Source organism: Ambystoma mexicanum, chromosome 10 (assembly GCF_040938575.1).
Source record: "Ambystoma mexicanum isolate Mex_15411 chromosome 10, UKY_AmexF1_1, whole genome shotgun sequence".
In the NCBI taxonomy this organism is placed as follows: Eukaryota; Metazoa; Chordata; class Amphibia; order Caudata; family Ambystomatidae; genus Ambystoma; species Ambystoma mexicanum.
The window spans coordinates 515,120,108-515,138,769 of NC_090932.1; the positions used below are offsets into that span (position 1 = coordinate 515,120,108).

Below are 18,662 nucleotides of genomic sequence, written 5' to 3' on the forward strand. Positions count from 1 at the left end.
GTCAAGAAGGGGCAGCAGACGGGTTTTTTAGGAGCGGTGCATAAGCGTGTGATTAAGGGATTGTGGCAAGGAGTTAGCGGAAAATGAGTGGTTGCAGAGGTCAGCCAAGGCTGGGGTGAGAGAGGCAATGGTGTCCTTGATGGTTCTGGAGGAGCAGGGGAGCACCTGTCTAGAGGAGACTTTCATAGAGCGGACAACTCTAGAGATCAAGTTTGGTGCAATGGGAGTGAAGGAGAGTATGGGGGTGGAGGGGAGCCAAGGGAGGCAAGAGAAGGGGGTTTGGGGGTGGGTGCAGAGGCCACAGAGGACAGAATGTCCGGAGTTTGGAGAAGTGGGTGGCCAGTGCATTGCAGAGGGGCTGGGGGAAGAAGGAGAGGAGGAGATTGCAGTAGGATTGGCAATTTTCTTGCAGATTCTAAAGAGCTCAGCCATTTTACTGGTCACTCCCGAGTTGCAGGCTTGGACATGAGCCCTCTTCTTGGAGCAGATGGTGAGACCATATAGCCTTTGGAGTAGGTTGCAGGCCAGTTTGTCAGAGGATGACCCAGATGCTTGCCACTTCCGCTCTGCAGCTTTGCACTTGCGTTTCAAAGCTGCCAGGTCAGAATCCTACCAAGAGTTGCATTTGGAGGCAGGCTTCATGTGGATCCTCATGACAGGGGCAAATGTGTGGAGGGTGTAAGAGATAGAGAGATGGAGGTTAGCTAGAACAGAGCCAGAAGGAGAGTCCAATGAAGGGGATGGAGGAGGGATGAAGGAAGAGGCAAATCCAGTGACTGACGCATACTTCATCAGTCGAATGGCAGAGAAGGAGACTGGCAGTGCGGGTGGTGACATCATCAGGGGACCGGGGAGGTCAGGTGTGAAGAGAGGAGAGAGTGGTCAGACCAGGAGAAATGGGTAGTAAGAGGATTGGAGATTGGGATGTATGTTGCGATGAGAGCATTCAAGGTATGCCCGGCAGAGTGGGTTAGGCCAGAGCAAAGGATAGTGAGGGAAAGAGAGTCACAGAGGTCGCAAAACATTACAGTAGCCATATCCGGAGAGTCAAGATGGATGTTAAAGTGCCTTAGGAAGATAAGTTTGGAGCAGGGGCCAGAAGAGAGGGGGACAGGTCTGCCCGTTCTTAGAGGAAGAGGGAGGTCTGTCAGGGAGGCCTGTAGATGGTAACAAGAGTTAGAGAGAAGGTAGGCGAGACAGCCTGCCGACTAGGCTTTCAAAGGATGAGTAGGTTTGAATGGGGATGATAGAGGCAGGAACCCTATCAGGGAGGATCAGAGCCACTCCGCCACCAGGCCGGCAGGGCCTGGGATTGGACAGGATCTTGTAGCCCTCAACGAGAAGAGTTTCAAAACCAGTGATGGAGCTGGCCTTGAACCACTTCTCGGTGAGAGCAAGGAGGTCAAGGTTAAGGTCTTCAAGGAGGAGACATATGTCAGAGAAGTGTTCGATGGCAGAGCGAGAGTTGAGGGTAGCTAAGTGAAGCTGGTTGCCCCCTTTAAATGATTTGCAGAGGGGAAACAGGGGTTGAGCTGAGAGCCCTGGACCATGATAGTGACTTGTGTTATACATTAATGGTGCATTTGGAGGAACACGAAGTGAACCAAGAGCACTGCCCATCTGGTGCCACCAGTAATGGGTGAGGAAGAGAAAGGGGACAGGACAGAGGCCATATGGGGAGTCCATAAGGCAGACGAAGGAACAGCAAAGAGAATGTCGGTGATAGTCAATCTTGAGGAAGTATTGATGTAGGTGTCTGCAATGGGCTGACCAGGGTTGGAACACATGAGTGCCATTTCGAATGTCTTCCTGCTTGTGGTCTCGTGCAGAAGGGATGTGGCCTAGCAGTTTGGGCTGGACTACCCCTTTTGGAGTGGGACCAAGCATGATTTGCATATGGTCCCCCCCCCTCGCCCCCCCTCTGTAGTGGCTTGACAGGCTGAACAACGATGGTGTGGAGGGTTGCCCAGAGCTGGGCCAGTGGTTATTAATGATTTGAAACCTTACAGCCATCACCTTTCTATTTTGCCTATTCGGTACGTAACCCATATTTTTATTTGATAGATGGGAGAGCGAGGGGAAGGATGTGTTGCAGGTCACAGTAATTGCAGGTTTTCAAAGTTTTAAAATTTAAACAGCAGCAGCAGCTCCATGGCATCACCCCTAGAAAAGGCCCATTTTATTATTTTATTCCGTCATTTATATCTTGCTTAATGCCAGCCTCATCCACATTCTAAGCACTGGAACCGGAACTGAACCCATGTTGCACTGTATCCTCTTGTTCCCAAAGCAAGTGTGTTTCTCCTGAGCAATCCTTCCAAATATTTATATTTGTATTGCTTGAGGAAGCATCAGATGTTTACTTCAAAGAGGCGCGGGAAAATTCATGTAAATTATCTCACCTTGCATCTTTCTACAGTGTGCTTGTGATGCAGGTCTGGCAGATCTGGATCAAGTCTCACAGTGCCCAGGCAGGATTGGTGGCAGAAGCCACTGGCGTACACCCCTCTCATCACAGGCCCAGTGGCTCACTGGGTGTGCAAAACAGACAATAAGAAATACTCTTGAGATTTGCGTTGATGCCGTACTGTCACTGAGTTTTGCAGGCTGCTCTTACCCATTCCCAGCTAGCTATACCTAGCCCCCATTGCCTTCCTGTTGCTACAGTACTGAGTATGAACTGCACAGACAGCCCCACCTCTGAACACAACCATTTTCCCAAGGAGAATATACAAGGATTAGTGGAAATTCCGCCCCCTCCTTTGACTACTGCGTTATGCAGGCTTGCTCTTTCCATCTCTTTAAGGGCCATGAAGTCGAACATAGAGAAGGGAGCGACTAGTTTCCATTTATCGTCACATGTGTTTCGGACCAAAATGTGTTAGAACATGACAAGGCTTGCTATAAAGAATTCAACACCAATGCTAACCAGCTAATAGGGAAACCTTGTAAATGATATTGGGCAAATGAATACCTTATAACCTCGTGCTATGTACAATCCTCAATTATAAGATTTCCTAGCATCACGCATGACAGGACCATGGGAATTGAACATGTGTCTTTGAAAGAATATGAGGAGTTCATTGAAGATGTTGTCTCTAATACAATTAGAACTTTCAGGCACCCATGTAGTAATTCACTGATAGCGCAAATTCAGCACACAAAAACTCTTTTGATATAGCGATCAGAAAAAGAATATGAATCTTGAGGAGAAATCTCAGAATGGCGTGTAAGGAAAATAACGGGGCACACATGCTCATGGTGAGTTGCAAAAATTTGAAAATGAATTGCCGATGCTGGTTACGTAATCATAGGCAAAACCTTAAATTGTTGAGTGGAAGAGAACTGATTTTAGCCTTTAGAAATTAGGATACCCGCAAATTTGGGCAATTGGTTAATGGCACAAGAGCAAATCCAAAAATAAGGGGAGGGGCCTCGAAGGACGTGTGGGAGCAACATATATTTGGAACACTGGGTCTTAATAGGGAAGAACCAAGGTATATTGCTCTTTCTAGGAGCTATCTGGAGATTTGACCATACCTGTGAGAATATTGTTGAATACATCACCATAAGCAAGAACTCCAAAGCGCCAGGGCCCAATGGTATTTGTAATGCTCTAATGAAGCTAAACCCTCAAGAGTGAAGTAGAATTCTGTGCCGGGTCTTCCATGAGATTAGTAGGAGGGGTGATCTGATCAAAAAGTATCATTGTGCCCATTTTTAAACGTGGCTCCCACTCTGCTCCAACTACAGGGTGCTGGACACGCTGGATTCACCTGCTAAAGTATATGCAGGGATTCTACTAGAGGAACTTAACAACTGGGTTGAAAACAAACAGATATTACCCTTTAACCACATGGGCTTCAGGGAAAACCATTCCACTATGGATAACAGTATGGCCCTAGTTGCAATGGTGGATGGTGCTTGGAAGCAGCTGAACGTATCCTTCGATGTCACCTACGTGAATTTTAGCGCAGCATTTGACATTGTTAGCAGGCATAAACTGTGGCACAAATGAATGGAGTGAGGTCTTCTTTATGGCATGTTCAATATCATAAGTGCCCTATATACAAATAACACCATTAGAGTTAGAATAAACGGAAAGGGCACGCTTACCGCTCTTTTAGGCATCACTCACGGATTGAAACAAGGTTGTATCATTGTGCCTTTATTGTTTAAACTGGATATGGCTGTCCTTTTACTCTCCCTAGACACCACCACAGCACTGCGGCCAATACTTAGGAAAAAATAAATAAGCTGGTTGGGGTAGGCGGATGACCTCCTGCTACTCAGCAACAGTCCCGGAGGCCTACAAGATATGCTGACATATCTGTCCAAGTATGCACGTTTTCATGACCTTAAGATAAATGTGCCAAAAACTAAAGCCATGGCTTTTTTTGGTGACTAAGTTTGATGACTAAGAATCGAAGAGCAAAAAGTAAAAAATAGAGATGCACCTTTGAGGGGAGACTTATAGTGCAAAGTATAAATATCTTGGAATGATTATTGACGACCATCTTTAAGACACACATTGCGGCTTTAGAAAAAGAGCTAGGCCATCAAATGATTTTTGACTAAATATTGCAGATAATATATTTCTATTCTCAAAGTATACAACATAAAGATCATGCCAAAATTTCTATAGGGCATTGAGATTTGGCGCTAAAAGGATCAAAAATTCGTAACCAAGTCGGGAATCCTTTTGTTTAAAATCATTGTTACAACTCCCTCCTAGAACCCTGGTGCAAAACCTACAAAATGAACTGGGGATTTGCTTAATTTGATCACTCCAAACAACGCAACTAGCCATGCACTATCATAAATTGGCTAACGCAGGACCAAATACACAGCATTATGTCCTGCACTCTGAAGCGCATAAGATTCCCCTCCTGCTGAATGTATGGATGAATATCATCGAATTCAGAGCCTTATGGTCTCAAAAGCTGGATATCATTCCAAACAATGCCAATAAGGCTAAACAATCTACTTAAAATTTAAATCCGTGAATTAGATTCTGAGCAAAATTGAACAGGCTAGTCATCCAAGAAATAGCAGAGACTCCATGGGATTACGCGATTCTCCAACTAGATTGGCGAGCTACCAGAATGCTTTCCCTTATTCCTACATTCATACTTCCTAGCTGAAAATAAAATTGAACTTGATGGAGTTGTGGGAAGTCTTGGGTGCCAGGCACAGCATTGTAGGAAAAGATAGGTTCTGCAGACTTTGCACCACGTATACAATTGAGTCCATGAAAGATCTGCTCTGTGAGTGTCCAGCAAATGATGCATTGTGAAGAAGGACTTCTCTTTCTTATGGGTACACTAAGCTATTGAGTCTAGATTGTGACAGGTTATGGCTACAGTATATTGAAGGATAAAACATTGGGTTCATATATCATCTAACAAACACATGAGTGCTCATTAAATCTAAGATGGCCTTAACCTCATGATTTTAGACTAGGAATATCTACAAGTGTATTCTTTCATCATTGGTCATAACCGGCAGAATACTGTATTATTTGTATTTTGGGGATTATATCTGTAGAATAAGAAGAGTCTTGTGAAGAAAATGTTTAACTAAAGCTAGTATTGTTGATTTAGTTGCTTACTAAAAGTACCAGTTCTCCGAAAGGGTTCTGTGGACAGACATGACAACAACACTCTCATCAATTGTTGAAAATCAATAATCCTGTAGATTGCTGTCCCAATTCGCTTATTGCTTGATGTGCTTTGCACTCTGAAGTAAACTGCACTGAGAATGGGTGTGTGTGGCTGGCTGACATACCCCTGAGCAGACATTGGGGGGAGGCGAGCGTTGATGTGCTGCTGCATACTGGGACCTACTGTGCTCTCTCACCACCCTGGCTTGTTGCAGTTCATTGCGGTGCAAATATCCGAGAAACCATGCATTCTAGGGTTGAGGACGAGTACTTCTAATAGCACACTGATGTTTCACTGATTTCAGTAGACTGTCTCATGTATGAAGTTGCTCAAATCTGGGGAATGGGTGGGGTGTCCCAATGTTATGTAGCCAGTAATGTCCAGAGGATCCTAACAGGTAACTATGCAAACTTTGGTGCAGATTGGTGAAACGGTATGGAATTTTATACAAAACAACGCTTTGCCACACCACAAACCCAGCCACACACCCACACATTTTCACTTTTATGAATATAGATTTCATAGTTTATTCCCTCTCCATAGTATCCTGCTAGAGAAGAGTTTATCAAAGCTTGCATGTTGTGGCATGTATTTAATGAGCTAGCAAGATTGCTCAGTGAGTTAAATGTTTGCCTCAGACATTTGTGTAAATCCTGTAGGGCAAAGGTTCGTTTTTTGTTTTTTGTGGTGAAGCATCAAGAAAGTAGAGTAGACAATGGTGAGCCCAGCTGTCTGCTGGGGGACATAGAGAGCCCCTATAGGCACAGGCTCTCATTGGGGTGTTGAGCTGGAAGGTCAGAAGTGGAAGACAGGCTGTCAGCATAGGACCTTCAGAGAGGGAAGCTTGCAAGGGACTGAGTGGCAGCTCATAATACCACGCACCCAACTTTCCTCCTGGGCCAAGCCATGAAAGGAGCCACCTTCCAGCCATGGTCGTCTAAAGTCTGATGATACATTCACTCCACCAGCCAATGTTGGAACAAGAAAGTGGGAAGCTGGTACCAAACGTACCAAAGCATTTTCTGAGAAGTCTGGATGACCAGCTGTGACAAATATGGACAATTCTCCCTTCTCTCCACGGGGGATCCTGCCCCCTTCTCCCCAGGGGGAGCCACCAAGCCTGAAAATCACAGTCAGCGATGAAGGACAACGTTCTGTTCATGTGATGTGTATTAGAGAGTCAACCCCTACGGAGAAGGAAAACCCGCTATGCAGAGGCCAGCCTCTGCATCGTTGATGTCCTGGAGGAGCAGCGCCGGGCCACAGAGACTGTGGCAGCAAGGCACATGAGCAAAGGGCTAACAAAATGGCTGAAGGTTGGCATTCCCCCCAATCAAGGAGCCGAGGTCAGAAGGAACTGAGACGAGGATACTTGCGTCTCATCTGGTGGCGCAACCACGAGAGAGTTGTGGTGGGCCAGGAGGCCAGTAACGGACTCAGAGACCAGATCCCTTGAGGGACCCCGAGTCCCTGAGCTACACATACGTTGGACTGTAACTACAGAGGCAGGTAACTGCAGGAAAAGCCGACAAGGTTACGGGAGCCTGAGAATCCCAATGGAGAGCCTACCGATAAAAGGTACAACCATTTTGATTCATTATGTGACAGCTATCGAGGTTACGGGGGCCTGAGAAACCCAAATGTGTAAATAACCTACGAAAAGGGGACAGAGGAAAATACAAACATTATGAATAACAGCTGGGGAAGTTATCAAGTTTACGGGAGTCTGAGAAACCCATGGGTGCAAACATCTTATGAAAGGGGGACTGACAAAGGGCCTCATTACGAATCAGGTGTTAAGGGGTTAACGGCGCCGTAAACGGCGCCGACCCTTAACGCCTGATTCCGAGGTCCCTTAGCGCCATGGTGAGTTTAACGCCTGCTTTTTGCAGGCGTTAAAATCCATGGCGCTAAGGGACCATGGTGCTAATTACGCCACCGTAATTTACGGTGGCGTAATTAGCGCCTTCCCCACTCCCATTATGCCCTATGGGGCAAAAATGGGAATGGGGAAGGGTAAAATGGGAAATGGGGATTTACCGCCCCACTCACCTTGGAATGGGGCGGTAAATCCGCCATCCACCATGGTGTAAACGTAGTTTACACCATGGTGGTAAGGGTACGACCCAGGCGGTAACTTACCGCCTGGGTCGTAATGAGGCCCAAAGACTGAACAAGTAACATTTTGGTTGTTTTCAATAAATCTAAGAAGAATTTATATGTTTACAACAAGAGACAGTTTACAAAGACTGGAATGAATATCCTGTGTTGTGAAACAGGAACATTTGCAGCCCTGAGCACATGAAGTATAAACTGGGCCTAGCCAACACCCTGTAATGAACAAAGACTCCCATTTCCCTTTTAGTTAGATGTTTTTCTAAAGTGGTAGGGCCAGTTAGTGGATAGGATTCGGGCTGAAGAACTTTATTTTGGACTTCAAAGCCCCCCCATTAGCTTTTGTTTTGTTAGGTAGGGAACTTCCCTCCAAGCGATGGGGCAAGTTAGGTGTTTTACGCTTTTATTTTGAATAAAACCTCTTGAAAATCAACTCCAATTGTCCGAGTCCTTCTTCTGGATCGCCACACAGCCTTCAAGGAATAATCAACGTCTCAACCATCACTAGAACCAGGACAGCCAGAGACTGTGAGTTACACCAGGGAGAGCCCTGGAAAGACTTAAGAGACCTTTCTATTGGATGAAGAAAGAATTCAATCAATCAAAGAACTAAAAACTGTCCAAGAATCAGAGGAACGGGAAACGTATGGTGTGGCTGAAGTGAACTTGGGCAGACATAAAAGGCGAAATATTGCATTTAAGTAGTGTATTTCTAAAGTTGTTTCTCTTTCCCGTATTTCTACAATGATAAAAATCCCTTTTAAACCTTGAGTTTGAAGGGCATGCCTCTGACTATCCATCTATGCTTCGTGACGTATTGTAGCAGGTGTCTATTGCAGTGATAAGTGGATGCTGCCCCCCCTCCGTTTCTCTATCTGATGTTGTATTAGAAGTACCCATTCGCTTCTCTAAATGAGAGGTTGTTGTCTACAAAGGGCATCTCAGGGGCTCCATTTGTGGTGGTTGTGCTGAGTCTTACTCAGTTGTCAATGTTGGGCCCCTCACATGTTCTCCTAGTTATGAGACTCACATTGAGTTCATGCTCGTTTTCTGTGTTCCTTTGGGAGCACTTTTGCGACTGTTATCGTCAAATGAATATACCAAGGCATACATAGTGCTATCTGTGCCCTTTTGTGAGCTATTTCGGGGTTTGTGGGACGCAGCTTTACTAGTCTCATGCCACGATTATCTGCAGTCCTCTACCTATGTTCTTGTTCACTAAGGTTGACTTCATTTTAGATCTTAGGATTGGCATTTCATAGGAGCATACTGGCCCCTACGGGATCCCACGTTTGGTCCTTAAACGGTGTTATCCAAGCATTGTGCATTTGAGGTGGCCACAGTTACCTGGTACCTAGCTTGTTGGTTGCCATCTCTGACTGTCTTGGTTTAATTCTGCTCCTCCTTTGTTATTAAAACAAACAGAAGAACCCCTCCTTCGCCGGATGAAATGTTAACGATTAATGGGTAATAGCCATTTTGGATCCCTTTTCATAAGGTTTATGGTGTACCTAAATGTCCTCTCCGAAGTACTTTTACTTTATTCAATAAAGTGTTCTGGTTAATCTAATTTCTCCTGTGCTGGAAGTGCCCTTGTATTTTTGTTTGCGAACATGTTTGTTTATGCTGGATAAGTATACGGGCCACCTACCTGCCTTTTTGCAAATTGTGGCAGGTGGGGGCCGTTATCTATGCATTGTACATAGGAGGGTCTTAGGAGAAAGGCACCACCCTAATGTACATTTGCCTCATATGTCTCTATACGATTCCTGAAAAACGCAGGTGCAGAATTATAGCTTTCATCTATATTGGTTGGTGCTGTTTTTTTGCTGCCCCTCATTCAGATGATTAACATGATCATCACAACAGAAGCTAATACATTCATAAAAAGGGGTTGCATATGTAGATACATTTTTATCCGATACCTTTTCAAGTTATTTTTGTGGTTCATCGTTGTTTGTTTGCAAGAACCAGTTTATTTTTCATGTTTCCCACGTTAAGCCTTTTGAATTAGAGCCTTTTGGTCACTGTTTTAAGCCCCCACCTTAAATCTCAGTTGGTGACATTGTCTTGTCTGAGATTTGCGATATACAGGTTTCTCATAGGAATAGTGTCATTAGAAAGGTTATCCTGTTAGTGACAGACCATGGAAACCAGCCTCTTTTTTTCTTTTTCCTCATTTTGTCAAGTTATTTTTATCAACTGGTGCAGACATATCTGCACCTCTATGGGGAGGAAGCAGCACTGGCAGGCAATACCGTCATGCTCTGTGATTATCAGGGCAGCACACAGCACTATGGGAAGCTTGTCTGCCATGTTCAGATAGTTGCACACACCAGGGTTGGAGAAATTACCTGGTGCAATGGTCAAGCAGTACGGAAGATTTTAGCATCATGGTTCATTGAGGTGTCCAGCATCTTCAGTGGTGGCTCAAATCGGATAATTGACTAATGACAGCGTGTTCACCTTTCCATATACTTCATGGTATGCCTGTCTTTAATTTTTGATGACAGTGATGATTTCCAAATAATCACGGACAATCTGCACTGTCTTCATTTCAGGTGACAGGGAAGAGTAATTTAGGGTCACCACCAGGATGGAAGACTCATTATAACTCTTCCCATTCTTTGACTCCATAGTTGCTGTGCTGATGGAGGATTTTTATGCCTGCTGATTTTTCTCATATTTAAAGAACTCATCCTCGAGGCATTTTGTATACCTCTCTATTCTGAGCAGTGACCCCAGGGAAGAAGCAAACATGTCTGCACGCTGTAAGGGATATGGGACTGGCACAATCCATTGTGGGGCAATCACACAGTATTTGGAGATTAAAGAAGAAGTACATCCTTTGTGTACTAAGTATGGAGCTTCTACAGAACTCAACAATAGCTTTTCATTATGAAGGTGAGGCAAAGTTATTTAAGACACCCGTAGCTCTCATTTCAGTAGGGCTACCTAAAGGCCTAGCCTAACAAGCACAATTCAAAACAGCCCGAATGTACGGTCCAGAGAAAGGAATTTATATAGTCAGACCTTATTAACTAATTTAACTTAGCAAAAGGGAACATTATTATCACAGTATGGTTACAAGTAGTTCTATAGTGCTTTGGGATGAGGGTCCTTTGATGAAGGATTACTAAACATGCCTGTTAAAGTGTATGGAAATGAAAGGTTAAGGAACATGACAGACTTCCTTAGTAGGTAAAATAAACTCTCTGTACTCAGCCACGTCTGGCAGAAACCTAACATTTGTAACAAGGGTCTGCAACCTGTGGATTTCCAGATGTTTTAGACTATGACTCCCATGATGCCTAATCATTGGCTTTGCTGGCTAGGGATGATGGGAACTGTCTCCAAAATATCTGGAGAGCCAAAGGTTGCAGGCTCCTACTGTATACTGAGGATAGGGACCTGCTGGGAAAGTATCCTTCCAAGTTTCTTGAAGAGCAGCCGTCTACCAAATATTTCTCATGTGGTGACCAAACGGCTTAAGTACAGAGTCCCTGGTTATTTCACTGTGTCGCAGGGTTTCTGGCTGGGCTCCCATTCTCTGGTCAATACTCACATTTCTTGCAAACTAGAAATTTGTCAGTCAGTATTGACTTTATTTCGGTTGATAACCATAAAAGCACAACACAATATCATATAACTTTGAATTATAACAGTTACAAACATCATTCCTGAGTTTTTACCTTACAAATAATGAATAGATAAGTTAATATTGTGATCCTAAAACAATTGTCCTTTGTGACAATAAAACATCGTTAACTAGATTTACTAAGGGTTTTCTGTCTTCTCCATCATGCCTTTTCCCAGATATCTCGAGACAGAGTATAAGGTCATTGGTATTAGCCAATTTCCATATTTCTTTGGCATTAATCTGGGAATGTAAAACTTTTTTTACCAAACATGGGTTTAAGATTTTCATACGAATGTCAGCATACATGGGAAATTGAAAGAGAAAATGCTTCACCGTTTCAAGAGCCACAGGGCAAAATGGACAACAATTGGTAGCGTTCTCAAGCAGAAGTTTATGAACAACGCTCTCTGGGTAGGCTTTGTGATAAGGTGTAGGTACACTTCCAGTGAGTTGCCTTGTTTGGTTAACAAATAGGTATAACCAGTCACTAATACAGACACTTACTTATACAATGTCTCATGCGTTATTCAAATTAGGCATCCAAAACTTCCTGCCTAATGTTCTTAGAGATACCATCTGGGTTAGCCCAATGGTGTTCTAGATTTAGCACACCCAACGCATCTTTAATATGTTTGAGCTATGAACTTTCCTATTTAGCAGTTTTATGGCTTCTTGTAGGTTACCTTACCAACGCTCTAGGGTTGAACCACTAATTCGACTTGCTGCACTATACCTGCTGTTGGTGTAGGGTTCCTAGTATTCACAAACCTACACAAATTCCACCAAATTAAAATTAAAAGGAACTAAACTAGAGCAGTCCTGAAAAAGACATCAGCACAACTCTGGTTTGCTACTTCAGTGTGCTACCAACTTGATGCTCCTCTTTGTTTTCTGATCAGCACCTTGAAACTGGGTTTTGATGAGTGCAGGATCATCCACTGAACATCACGACTTGGGCCACCAAATCTTCAGGCATCTCTCGAGCAGAGTGCCAGGGGCGCCACATTTGCTAGCTACTTCATATTATGGCTTCTACACAGAAAGTGTCCAGTGGATAGATTAGTGACAACGCTTACACTGTCGAGGCAGAAGGATCACATTATTCCTGGTGAGCGGTCATGTAGGACGCAGCAAACTCCAAAGGATTACCTTAGCCCACAAAGGCTGTCCTTCACAACTTTGTACCCCATTGCGCCTCTAATTGGTGGCTCACAGTTAACATTATTATAGGAAAATATGGCTGTGACTGATGGTACTTTTAAGACTCTAAATTAAGTGATCAGAGGGACTCCTGATTTGCTTGAACACTGGGCCTCATTCTGAGTCGAGAGGTCCGGTAAAAAAGTGCTGGTGTCCGTGGATACTAGCACTTTACCGGACCGCCCGACTACTGCATTGCCGGTGGGGCACCTGGGTTACCTCCAGCTAAATGCTGCAGGTAAGCCAGGTGCCCTACTGGCCACTATAGCCATAAGGTGGCGGTAATGACAGACGATCCCCTCATGGAGTCCTATGGGGCTCAATGAATGGGTATTTACACTGTCCCGCCGGCACTTGTAATCCAGCAGCAATTCCGCCGGACCGAGTGCCAGTAAAGGTAAATACCAAATGGCGGTTTCCTGGCGCCTCTACCACGAGGATACCGGCATGCTCGGAATGAGGCTCATTATGTGGACATACGATGACTAAACTAATGACATGAAAAAATTCCTTGCAGGTCTGCTTGTCTCGATCCTCCTGACTGGATATCTGCACTGCATCATGGGGCAGGTAATCTAGTTACGGTCATCGGTTACAATCCAAGGTGGAACACGTACCACTATGAGCACAAAATGATCAGTTCAAAGCCCCCTCAATAAGCAGCCTGCTGTGGGCTGCTCACCTTTCAAAGTCAAACTCTATTATTCCACATATTTTGACTTTTAAGCAAAATAATAAAACGTTTAAGGGGACACTCACTTGAAGGCTCCATCGTAGTTGTAATATGGCTCGTTGTTGGAACGGCTGCACTTGGCCTTCCCTTTACCTTTGCACAGTCGGCAAAGGTTTGCTTCATTCTCAACCCCAGGGATACAGGCAGCAGCAAAAAACTTGGCTACGGCTAAAAATAGAAAATGCAAGAACAGATTTCAACCAGGGTTACCAGCATGGCATTATGTTGTGTTGCATGTCAATACTGGGGTTGAAAGGTCAGGGGGGAGTTGGTTGGAGAACGGGTCACTATTGCAAATGAAAGCTCAGGATGTAAAGAGAAGACCACGCTCAACAATTACCTCTTTCAATGGGCTCGTTCTCTGGCCCAGCCCAAGATAGGTACTTCCCCTTCAGGAGTATTCCAATGGGGATATTCCAACCAGCCGTCTTTCCGAGTCCAGTGTGACATGACTTCTTGCCCTGCAGTTGCTTCAATGAAAGGTTGCTTCCTTTTTTAACCACAGCAACAGCATAGTAGCAGGTGTCAGGATCTGGGAAGGAAAAAGAATGGAGATCAAGAGTTGAGGTCAGGCAGCCTACACGTATTTCTCAGCCCTTTCAATGTGTCTGCAGATCTACACACGGTTCTACGTTATTTCGCTGCAGTATTTTTCATCGCAGGTTTTTTCATCGCCGCTTTTTTTTCGAAAAACTCTTTTTTTTTCTTCCCCTTACACCCACAACCATATATTTAATTTTTTAACCCCCCCCGAAAAAAAAAAACGATGAGTTTTTTTCGAAATAAAAAAGGTGATGAAAAAACACGCGATGAAAAATACTGCGGTGAAATGCGTGTATACCCTACAGACGTATACCTATTGCCAACATAGTTGCAAAGACACAACAACAAATGTCAAAACACTAGAGGTAGGACTATAGACATACACAGTTAATGTGCCAATAAAAGTTCAAATATATGAACTGCCTTTTTAAGGTCTTTCACAACCTCCTACTTACCAACTGCCTTTATTAGAACCTCTCCTAGGATTTGCTACACATTCATCATTTACTTTTTTTCTCCCTCCACTCCATGCTGAACTGGCTGCAAGGGATAAAAGGTTGCTATTGGGATGGCTTTTGGATGGTGCTGGTTTTGGCTGATCCCAGGGCCATGGGGCTCTGACAGATCCAGGCTCCCCCCAAGAAATTAAACTCTTCCATCACTTTTGAAGATGTACTTCTGTGTTTACACCGTAGGCGGGAGGTGGGTGGGAGAGGTGGCCTATTGGGTTGGATCCATGTTGCTGCGTGGCCTATCATGGGCTGGGGATCAAGACGTATGTGTGATTGCAGTTAATCATTTTGTTGTATTCTTTGTGTACAAAGAGTCTTTTGCAAAAGGGAAAAAAACAAAACACAATGCATAGCGAGGCAGGTTCAGTTTGACTTCTCTATCTCTGAAGTTATCTTTCTATGGCCTCACAGACCCTTGTGAAAATTAGAGCCACATTTCACATCATCAGATTTTTGGCTGATTTGGCAGAGTCGCTGATCCCTCCATTTTATTCAGGGTTCAAACAAGCAGGTTTGAACGAGTCAGGGCCAAAAGGGGTATACAAAGTGCATGCCTGGTTCGAATTTGTGATCCGCGCTTCAGGCAGCTCAGAGAAAAGTAGACAATTACATTAGGTGTTAAATGTGAGAGCGGTAGAAAACGTAAATAGGATTTGGTTGAGGGGAAATAGAAAATACTAACTGAAGATTTGTGGTGAGCTAAAATACTAGTTGTGAAGAAGAATCTTACAATGGTTTTGAAACAGGAGATTATGTCCAGTGGATGCAATTGAGTGTGCCATCTTTTTGTGATGTGACAAATGTGATAATGCCAGTACCATGGCCTTTTCCAGATGGGAGGGGAGCCTCTCTCAGCTAAGGGCGGGTGCTATAGGCAGAAGCACAGAGCCAATCCCTCAACCTAGGGGTTGGGCCTGTTGAGAGGACCCCCAACTACCCCCTTGTGTCAGCATGCTCATTTGCAGACCCTGGGCTCCAGTCTTACCTCCTTTCCTTTATATTTTTCCAGTATCTTTCCTTTAATTTCAGAGCTCCGGTAGCAGAGAAAACAGCCCCAGCAAAGGAGAGACCAACTCTGTCAGCGGGCCTTGGGAAAGATCAGCTCTGGGCAGAGAGAGAGTCGCTGAGAGGAAGTACACTAAGAGCACCATTGTGAAGAACGCCGGGGCACTGGTGCTTCGCATTCAAGAGAAGGAGAGAGGGTCCGCCTGCTGCGACTCAGAGGGCCTTGTGGAGCTGGCAAATAGAACCAGCAAGGCCGCACATTCCCTACACCCCCAGGAACACCAAGGGGAGGAGTATCCAATCTTAATGGGGGACGTCTGATAATGAGTCTCAAAACATGAACGTAATCATCGGCCCTCCCGGGCCACCATTTGCCATGCACAGCAGACCCACACAGAGAAAGTGGGCTGGGCTTAACCCCCTTATGAGCTCCCATTGCACATAAATGCCATTGGAAGCAAAGACAGGACAGGATTTGATACGATATACTTTGTCGGCTTCACTGGCATGAATTAATATAATGCACCTTATTAAATTGAAACCGCAGTGCACAGTGTGTTTCTGTCTCCTGGAGGTGAAGGTGCTGCTTTGGAAAATTGAGTCTCTCTACACTTTTTACTTTCTGGCTCGAGGCGCTTCAGTATTGCTCGCCAAAAATTGCCCTCTAAGACATTCAACCATTTAAGATCTTGCATGGCCAGGACCTCCAGGCTATATACAACAACGTAGGGCAGAAACATTTGTTATAAAGCTAAAGTATTCCTTTGATTGAGAATCCTGCAGATTGCTTTGCAAATGTATTAATAAGGCAATTTAACTGGTGAGATTTACTTTGCTTACTCATTCTAATGTTATTCTATTCGCCCCTTGCCTTCAGCTCCAGTCCCAAGTAGGGGGAAAAAGGCCACGTACTCGATGTTAGCAATTTGAGTGTCCAAGGTCACACAATTTATTTTGGGAGCGGCAACGGGCATTGCTTTGGTTTTGGTCATATTTATACACAAATCATTGCTCTGGGCATACAACAGGGCCTGGAACTTGGCATGGCCTCCCCCAACCGTACGGTCCATAAGGACCAGGTCGTCTGCGTACGGCATGCAAGAGACCAAACTGCTTCCAAGTTGAACTGGGTGGCCAACGTTGTTAGGACTTTTGGAAGGTCAGCCAAGTAGAGATTAAACAACAGGGGAGCTAGCCCACAACTTTGCTTGACTCCCCTGTTTAGCCCGACACTTTCTGACATAGTACCAGCCCCATCCAATTGCACCCTCACACCAGTATCGGTATGCAGACTAATTAAGATAGAGAGCAGCTACCCGGGGTAGCAGTCCCCTCAACTTCTGCCACAGCGTAAAATGGTTAATTGAGTCAAACGCCACCCTGAAATCGATGAAGATCATATACAGGACTGGGCTGCCTCTAGTCTCCGCATGCACCATCAATTTATCCATCAACCTGATGTTGTGGGTGGTAGCGCAACCTGGCCGAAAAACCTGTTTGAATGCGATCGAAGATGTTATTCTTGGCCAACCACTTCTGTAAAGCGGTCAATACAAAAGTAGCAAATCATTTGCCCATCACATCTACCAAAGAAAGCAATCTATAATTCGCTGGTACCTCCCTGTCACCATTCTTATGGAAAGGAAGTAAGATTGATTTTTGTCAGGACTTAGGTATTGTCATTTCTTCGCACACCGTATCAAATAGAATTTTTAATATTTGCAACCACAAACCCGGGACTGCCTTCAGGACCACGTTTGATAACCCATTCGGCCCTGGGGCCCTGGAGCTATTTAGCCGCAATATATCCTGGAAGATCTCGTTAAGACCGATACTCAGTGGCCAGGAGCCCCTTTTTGCTCTTTTGCCCTTCTGATACTACTTCTAAGCACACGCTTTGTGTCACGAATCTCAATGTGAATGGAATGTAGATGTTTAACTGAAGTAATCACACGACCCACTGAGCCCCTTCCCAATTACCTTGTCAAGAGTTTAAGTTGCCCTTCCATTTAATTCCCAGTTAGCTGGTCGAAGCCATGTGGCCTGCATAGGGGAATATGCTTGGCTTTAGACACTGCCCGTGCAATAATCCGCTGGGTCCAGCCACTGAATTCCCTGCATGGTGTACTTCCACGCCGATTCCTCCTCGATTCCTCTGGTAGACTTCTGACACTGCCCAAGAGATAACAACCATGGAATGGTCACTGAACTCCGTATCACGTACTTTGAGAGACTCCATTAACTTTGCACATGCGTTGGTTACGAGAAAGTAGTCCAGAGTAGATTTCTTATTGCCATTCGCTAGGTTGTCGGTGCTGGACAGTCACTGGTTGTTCTCCCATTTAGCATAATGAAGTCCCATTCGTTGGTAAATTTCATCAATTGAGCACCCTTGCCATTGCCCTGCTTTTTAGCCATAATGTTGTTGGCTTGTATATTCCTATACTTCGCACACAGGGCAGGGTCTCTGCACCCTGCATTTAAATCCCCACCAATTAAAAGAAATGTGTGACCTGGGGCAGACAGCCAGAATACAAGTAAAGCACTGATGCACTAATGGCTAACGTCCAAGTCATCAGCATCAGAAGGGATGTATACATTAATTAATGGAATGGCATTACCAGAGTTAACCCTTCACCAACACCAACCTCAGTAGCCAAACCGTCTTTGTTTTAAGAATAAAGTTTAGTACTATGAGTCTGGAAGGATTGGTTTATCCCAGTGATTAGGCCTCTGTATGGACTACCTTTAGCACCTTTTTCTGCCATTTATTGAAACAAAGTATACCCCTCCATTTGTATGGGAGCGGTAAGCCATGTTTCCTCCAGGAATAGAATGTCAGGTTCCCTCAGCAAATTTAGGGCCCCGTCTTTCGCCAGAAAATGACTATGGCCCCTGGAATTCCAGCTAGCGGACTTAGCAGTTAATTTACTATCCGTTAGCTCGTTAAGCAAGAATTTTTTAAACCACTTCCAACCTAGCCCATCCACTAAGGGAACTTCAATTGGCTTTGTCTGGTTGGGTTTATTTGCGGGGTGAGGGCAAGCCCCTCCACATTAGCACGCTGCCACCCTGTGCCCACCTCTGCATTGCCTCTGCATTGGCCCCAGTATCTTGAATATCAACTTCTTTCCCCGCGGATGTCCCCCCTGTCCTCTCTCATAAGCCAACTGGTCAATTATCCCCATAAATCCAGACAGTTGTTTTTGGTGCCTAGTCGCTTTCTTTCTAGCTCTTTTCGCTTTATTCTA

The 18,662-nt window shown here is 44.7% G+C and overlaps 1 protein-coding gene across 1 annotated transcript in view; it reads right to left on the reverse strand.

Moving 5' to 3' along the window:
* Positions 1-18,662, reverse strand: part of LOC138491524 (serotransferrin-A-like) — a 658,259-nt gene that overhangs the window by 395,026 nt on the left and 244,571 nt on the right. The window contains exons 4-5 of the mRNA XM_069618062.1: positions 13,692-13,883; positions 13,378-13,519 (exon numbers count right to left, since the gene is read on the reverse strand). Coding sequence (XP_069474163.1) covers positions 13,378-13,519; positions 13,692-13,883 — 334 coding nt within the window. The remainder of the gene's footprint in view (positions 1-13,377; positions 13,520-13,691; positions 13,884-18,662) is intronic.